The sequence below is a fragment of the Sphaeramia orbicularis genome, chromosome 19 (genome assembly GCF_902148855.1).
Source record: "Sphaeramia orbicularis chromosome 19, fSphaOr1.1, whole genome shotgun sequence".
In the NCBI taxonomy this organism is placed as follows: Eukaryota; Metazoa; Chordata; class Actinopteri; order Kurtiformes; family Apogonidae; genus Sphaeramia; species Sphaeramia orbicularis.
Genome location: NC_043975.1, coordinates 2,535,529 through 2,542,903, shown reverse-complemented (window position 1 = coordinate 2,542,903; position 7,375 = coordinate 2,535,529). Strand labels below are relative to the sequence as shown.

Sequence of the window (7,375 nt, the reverse complement as noted above, 5' to 3'; positions counted from 1 at the left end):
CCCTTTTTTCCGGTGTTCAGGTTTATCTGAACAAACTACAGACACTGAAGTAAATGGATGACATGGATGTTCTGGATCCACATATTAAACTGTTTAAAAAAACCCACAGAACTGGACCCGGAACCACGGAGACCAGACCGCTTTAACCCACAACCGGGACCAGGAGACCTCCTGAGAACCCGCTTCAGTCCAACAGACCCGGTCTACCTGTGCACGTGCGTCCCGGTGTCACATCCACCGGATCAGTCAGTCCTAATCCAACCCGAACCGGTTCCGAACATTGAAGAAGAACAAGGTCTATCAGTAAGTGTTTGTTTGATGGACTCACGTGCGTGATGAGAGGCTCCGCTCCTCCTGCACGAGCTAAGCCGACCTGAGACCACGTGACCGGAGCTCCTCCTCCTATTGGTCCGTTCATCAGACCAGGTGACCCACTTAGACTGGGTTTAATTTACATTTTATATTTAACGGAGACGATAGTGGTAGAGGTATTAGTAGGAGTATAAGTAGTTATAGTAGAAGTCAGAGATGGGAGTATTTTTTTTGTTTTGTTTTTTTTAGTCAGAGATGGGAGTACGTCACACATGTGTAAGTCTCGAGCCCGAGCCTTTAACATAAACAGAGTTGTGACACTTCCATAAACTCCCGTTATACAAAATGGCGGACGAAATACGGACCTACTTCCGGGTTCTGGAGGGGCCGATAGTTCCTACAGTGAGTGTAACACCGTTGGAACACATTCATTTCTACTGCAGCTGATCTAGTAAGGTATCGTCATCTTTGAAATGATCCAGTGTATTTCCTGTATTAGTGACATTTCTGTTGGAAATTCAGTTTTCTTTGGTATGTGTTAGCGTTTGTATACATTTATATCTTAAACCACTGTTCTGTTGGATTGTCAGCTGTAGTCCTATAGTTTGCTAGCTTGACTTGTCCAGCTGTTCAGATTTAAACACTATAACCACAAATTATGGAGTTTTTAAGACAAGGTAACGTTAGTACAGATGTTGTTATCGGTGGGTTTTATTTTAGTTGTTTTGCAGAACCTGATGGTGTTTGGTTCAGTTCATTAGGAGGACAGTTACTGTAGAGCTGCGATTTGATAAATAAAAGTTCATTAAAGTTATTATTCATCAGTTAAAGGAGGACAGACTTCTGTAACCTGGGGTTTGTGAGATCCGACTCATCCAATAAGTATTCTGTTGAGTTTTGAGTTTGCTAATGTTGAGTTTTTAATGAGTTTAGTGTCCATGCTAATGCTAACATGCTAAGTTAGCGTCTATGCCAGTGGTGTCAAACTCATTTTCGTTCGGGGGCCACATTCAGCACAATTTAATCTGAAGTGGGCCGGACCAGTAAAATAACAGCATGATAGCCAATAAATAATGACAACTCCAAATGGTTTTAGCGCTAAAAATAACAATCAGTTATGCCAATGTTTACATTTACAAACTATCCAAACAGAAAGGATGTTAATAACCTGAAAAAAATTAAATTTGTTATGAAATATAAGTACAGTGTTATCAATATCATGCCTCGATTTACCATTTATACATATGCATTACAGATCCAGTTTTACAAAGTCACAAAACATTCAGTAACAGGCAGAATATTGTTAAAATTGCACTTAATTTACTTCAGACATTTCAGGTTGTTCATATTTGTTCAGGCTATTCACATTTTATTGTTAAAGGATAGTTTGTTAATGTAGACATTTTCATAATTTAATGTTTTTTGCACTAAATCAAAGACAAAAAATTGGCGTTGTCATTATTTATACGTTATTATGGTATTATTTTTGAGTTTGATGCCCTAACTTGCACTTTGCAAAATCATCCCAGGGGCCGGATTGGAACCTTTGGCGGGCCAGTTTTGGCCCCCGGGCCACATGTGGTCTATGCTATCTGCTGGTTAATGCCTTATTGTGTGTGTTATCAGAGCAGACCTTGGCAGACACACAGTGTTCACAGATAAACACTGTTTTCTGATTGGACCACAGTCCTATGTAGTAAAACTGAAAGTGGTAAATTGTCCATCTCCGTACCAGTACGGCACAACTGCGGAATGAATGAACTTGTGAAGTTAGCACCGCTCACGTAAGTAACCTACCCAAGCTAACACCAACCTTTCCCCCTAAAATTTAAGTTTTCAAAGTAATACAGTCAGTCCTTTCAGTGGTCAACCCCACTACTCAAAAGTATAACACACACAACAGTACATAGAGTAGTGACACAGTGGTTGTGTGTGGTTTGTTTTGAGGTTTACCTGTAATAACGCACTCACTGCTGTTTGTCCCATGGAAGAACACGACAGCGCTTGGTTTGTTTGGAACTATTGAGGCTGACATGAACCATGTGATCACCAGAGCAGCGACATCAAAGCATGTCATAACTTACCCCCCCCCCCCCAGCCACGCCCCTGAGTAGGTAGTAGAGGTAGCATTGGGAGTAGGAGTAGTACTAGCAGGAGTAGAAATAATAGTAATACTGCTAGTAGTAGTAGTAGTAATAGTAGTTGTAGCCTAGTAGTAGTAGGAATAGTACTCATAGTATTTTTCAGTTTACTGCAGTAAATCAGTGTTTCTTAAAGTCCATATTTTCTAAAATACAATCTCATTGTGATTCTAAACAGATTTGATCTATAAATCATTGAAACTGAATGAATATATGCAAATGTTTCTGTGCCATTTTTACCATGAACCTGTGAAACAGATCAGATAGTTTTAATCCTCCGATGGTTACATTTACATTTTAGACAGTTTAAGACCACCCCACATAATCACAACTACATTTCATTCAAGTATTAGTGAAAACATACACTATTACACACATAACAACTTTCATCAAAATAATTTATAAAGAACTCTGCATCTAGAAGAATATCAAAGTGCAACAGAGAAATTAAAAAAACACTGAAAAATGTAATATAAACTAGATGTTTAGTCCATATTTTGTCCATTTATGAACATTTTTCAAACATCTTAATTTCAGAACATTACATCTAGATGTAAAATAATTGTTGTTATGAATGTTTCCTTAAGGACCCAAATCAAGTCTGCCATGACCCCCCTGAGGGCCACGAGCCAGTGTTTGGGAGCAGATGTAGACTGTGGGTTCTGTTTTACACTGAAGTGTCTCCAAATCTAGTATTTTCTAACCTTGACATAATGATGTATTATACATTTGTGTCCATAAGTATTTGGACAGAAACAGTGATAATCAAATACCAAATACTTATGGACATGACAGTAACTAAACCTGGATTACATTGAACTGAGACGTGTGTTGGTGTAATGACGCTCAGAGTCCAGCAGAGGGAGACACAGTTGTGAGGCTGCTCTCCCATGTAGAGTCACACTGAAGGATGCTGGGAAACGGGAGGAGGAGGGGGAGGAGGAGGAGGAGGAGGATGACGACAGCAGAGGCTGCAGAGATGCTAACAGCACCGACACACAAACACACTGACAGGTACTGACACACACCGACTGCAGCGGCTGCAACACACACACACACACACACACACACTGACGGACAGACAGACAGACAGGTTCAGACACACAGGCTGAGGCAGACGGACACACACACACACAGACAGACAGACAGGCAGGTGGAAGAGAGGCCGAGGCTGGACATGTACACTGAGCTGTTAGCATGATCTGCACTGGAGGCTAACACACTAACACACACACACACACACACACAGAGCGATGCAGAGCCTGAGGATTCCTATTGGACGGTGAGTGATGGCCTCTGGTGTGTGTGCGTGTGTGTGTGTGTGCGCGTGCGTGCGTGCGTGTGTGTGTGAGAGTCTATGACATGTCAGGGGATGCAGGTTGGTGATGGTGTTGCCGTGGTAACTGTCATGTACATCCCATGTGTCGTGTGTGTCGGTGACGTCCTGCCAGTCACCTGTCCTGCAGGTGGAGGCGGAGCCGCAGAAATACTAACACTACTACTACAACTACTGGTACTAATACTGCTACTGGTACTAATACTACTACTGGTACTACTACTGCTACTGGTACTAATACTGCTACTGGTACTAATAATGCTACTACTAGTACTCATACTCGAACTGGTACTAATAATACTACTGGTACTAATACTAGAACTGGTACTAATACTAGAACTGGTACTAATACTGCTACTACTGGTACTAATACTGCTACTGGTACTAATACTAGAACTTGTATTAATACTGCTACTGGTACTAATAATACTACTGGAACTAATACTACTACTGGTACTACTGTTATTAATACTGCTACTACTGGTACTAATACTGCTACTGGTACTAATACTACTACTGGTACTAATACTACTACTGCTACTACTGGTACTAATACTGCTACTACTGGTACTAATACTGCTACTAACTAATACTACTACTGATACTAATACTACTGCTGGTACTACTACTGTTACTGATACTAATAATACTACTGGTACTAAAACAACTACTGGTACTAATACTACTACTGATACTAATAATACTACTGGTACTACTACTATTACTAATAATACTACTGGTACTACTACTATTGCGGATACTAATACTGCCACTGGCACTAATACTACAACTAATATTAATAATACTGCTGGTACTACTATTATTACTGATACTAATACTACTACTGGTACTAATAGTATAACTGGTACTACTACTATTACTGATACTGATACTAATACTGCTACTGGTACTAATACTACTGCTACTACTGGTACTAATACTACTGGTATGAATACGACAACTGGTACTAATACTATAACTAGAAGTAATACTAATATTACAGATGATACTAATACTACTACTGGTACTACTGACTACTACTGGTACTAATATTACAACTGGTGCGAATACTACTAATGGTAAGAATACTACCAATGGTACTAATATTACAGCTGGTACTAATACTAGTACTGGTACTAATATTACAACTGGTACTAATACTACTTGTAACTTGCTTTGTAACTTGACATGGGTAGTGATGTAATCATAATAATCATCGGCTCGCGTGTCCACAGAAGGTAAACTAACCACAAGCCTCAGAAAAAATCCTGCAAGATGAGGAAAAATGCAGCTCATTTGCCGACAAAAATATCTGCAAAAGACAGAACAAACAAGCCCCGCCCCTCACACATATTGTAGTTTATTTTGGCATCGATCCAGCTGAAGTCATTATGTCTATGTGTGTGCTGATGTCAGTATAGACACATTTCGTCCGTTATGAGTAAATGAAGGAAAAAAAAAAGATTTTAAAAAATTGTAAAAAATCTGAACTTTGTCCTACTTTTCCCAAAATGTAGTAACATCTATTCTGGGTCACTGGTAATCTATAAACCCAATTAGGTATGAATTCAACCAATAGTGTTACTGCTAAAGTGTAAACAAACAAACAAATAAACTGAACCAAAAATAATACCCCTTGCCTCTCCTTCGGGGGGCAGGGTTATAGTTTTATTTTTGACCCTTGTGACTCAGGAATTTTAAAACCATGTTTGAGTCACGATTAGAAAATAAAGAACTAAACAGAACCAGCCCTTTGTTGGATGTTTACTTCAGTATGTTTGATTATTATAGGATGGAATTAGATATGTTTCATTTAGTACTAGCCTCGTTAGAACAGGGGTTGGGAGAAGAATCTGTTTTTTCAGTTCCCATATATTTTCACAACTTTGCGCATTTTTTGTAAATTCCCACAATTTCACCTCATAAAATCACATAAAAATATTCCATCGCAAAATCAAAGATCTTTTTCTGGAGGGACTGTTTGATGTTAAATGCTAACATTTTGTAGGTTTCTGTGTCCGCAGGTACAGATGTCGTCACACCTTTGATTGACAGACAGCTCACCTGGTGGGCGGGGTCTGCAGGTGGTGGCGATGTCAAAGAGAGGAACCGGTGGGCGGGCCAAGGGGGAGCGACCTGACGCCATGGCAACTCTCCAAGCAGCCAATGAGGAGCTGCGAGCCAAACTGACCGACATCCAGATAGAACTACAACAAGAAAAGAACAAGGTCAGGACTACAACTCCCATTTGCATGTATGAAAACGTGTGGTCATACAGTATATGAAATTAGCCTGGTTGGATTTCATGACAGTGTTTTTTCTTTAAAACAATCTCAATTTCTCTCAGATTTTAACATTTTTGTTCCGATCAAGTGTAAACATGGGTTTCTTCTCACATCAGATCCATGAACAACATAGTTACTGCTTTTAGCAAATACATAGAGGAGTGTGTCATCAGCATACAGCTGTATGTTGGCCAATGGACTCACTAGAAGCAGATCATTACTGTGGTTGTTAAAGGGTTCATATTTATTTAAACCCACTTAGTCTGTGCTTCATTTCTTTGTGTATTTGGACCCTAATAGTTCATACAGTTTGAATTTGAACCCTCCAGCTGCTCCAAAACTATCTTTATATTCATTTGGGCAAAAATCCAGTGGATTTCTTCAACCTGTTTTAATTCCTTCTTAATTTGTTACATTTTATAACTAGTTCCATCTCCACATTCGCTCATATCAGGTCCATACTTCAGACAAACATTTCTCCAGTATTTCTCTATAATTGTTTGTTGTCATCAGCGGTTGTAGTCCAGACTGAAAATATTTCCAGACTTAAAATGTTCAGTTGTTGGTTGAACAGGACAGAGCAGCACAGCCAACAACCTGGAGGGGGCGGGGCCTGAAGTGGCTCATGTGCATTTAAAGGGCCAGCGCTCCTAACTGCCTTTCTGGTGTCATTACTCAGAAATAGAGTTGAAGATGGACCTGTGAAGTTGAATGAATGAAGAATTCAGACCCAAGCAGAGCATTTACAGTTTATGGAGACCACAGAGAAATGTTGGAAAAGGAAGAATTCCGTTTAAAAAAGACAAATATCAGTGCTTTAAGTGTAAAGGGCCCAGTACCGATCCCTGGGGAACACCTGTTTTTTACTTAAGGATCTGCGGATTATGTTGTTTCATGTTGTATGTTGAATATTGAAAATGATGACATAAAGGGGCGTTTGTTCAAAAAAGGTTGAGAACCAGTGATGTAGGTGATACATGTGTCCAGGGGTTTTTCATCCCAAACCAAGGTCTGGCCTCATCTTTAGTCCTGGTCCTCATCTGTAACTTCTCATCTATTCAACTATATATAATTTCCATAATTATTTAAAGTGTTTGTCTCATGTTTGCTTTTGAAACTCTTCATCCATGGTGACATTGTGTTTCAACTAAATATCTTGAAAGAAGCAAAGATCAGGAGTTCATGAAGGTTCACAGCATCAAAAGCATTATTTCTGCTTCTTCTTCCAGTCCATTTCACTCCCAAAAGCCAAAAAAATGATTGTCCACACATGGAATTTAAGGGTAAAAGCTGCAGATTTT

General features: G+C 39.5%; 1 protein-coding gene across 1 annotated transcript in view; it reads left to right on the top strand.

The window, feature by feature from the left end:
* The first annotated feature begins 3,507 nt into the window (after positions 1–3,507).
* The window catches only part of jakmip3 (Janus kinase and microtubule interacting protein 3), a 30,438-nt gene continuing 26,570 nt past the window's right edge, over positions 3,508–7,375 (top strand). Inside the window, exons 1-2 of the mRNA XM_030122369.1 lie at positions 3,508–3,735; positions 5,814–6,017. Coding sequence (XP_029978229.1) covers positions 5,883–6,017 — 135 coding nt within the window. The 5' untranslated portion in view covers positions 3,508–3,735; positions 5,814–5,882. The remainder of the gene's footprint in view (positions 3,736–5,813; positions 6,018–7,375) is intronic.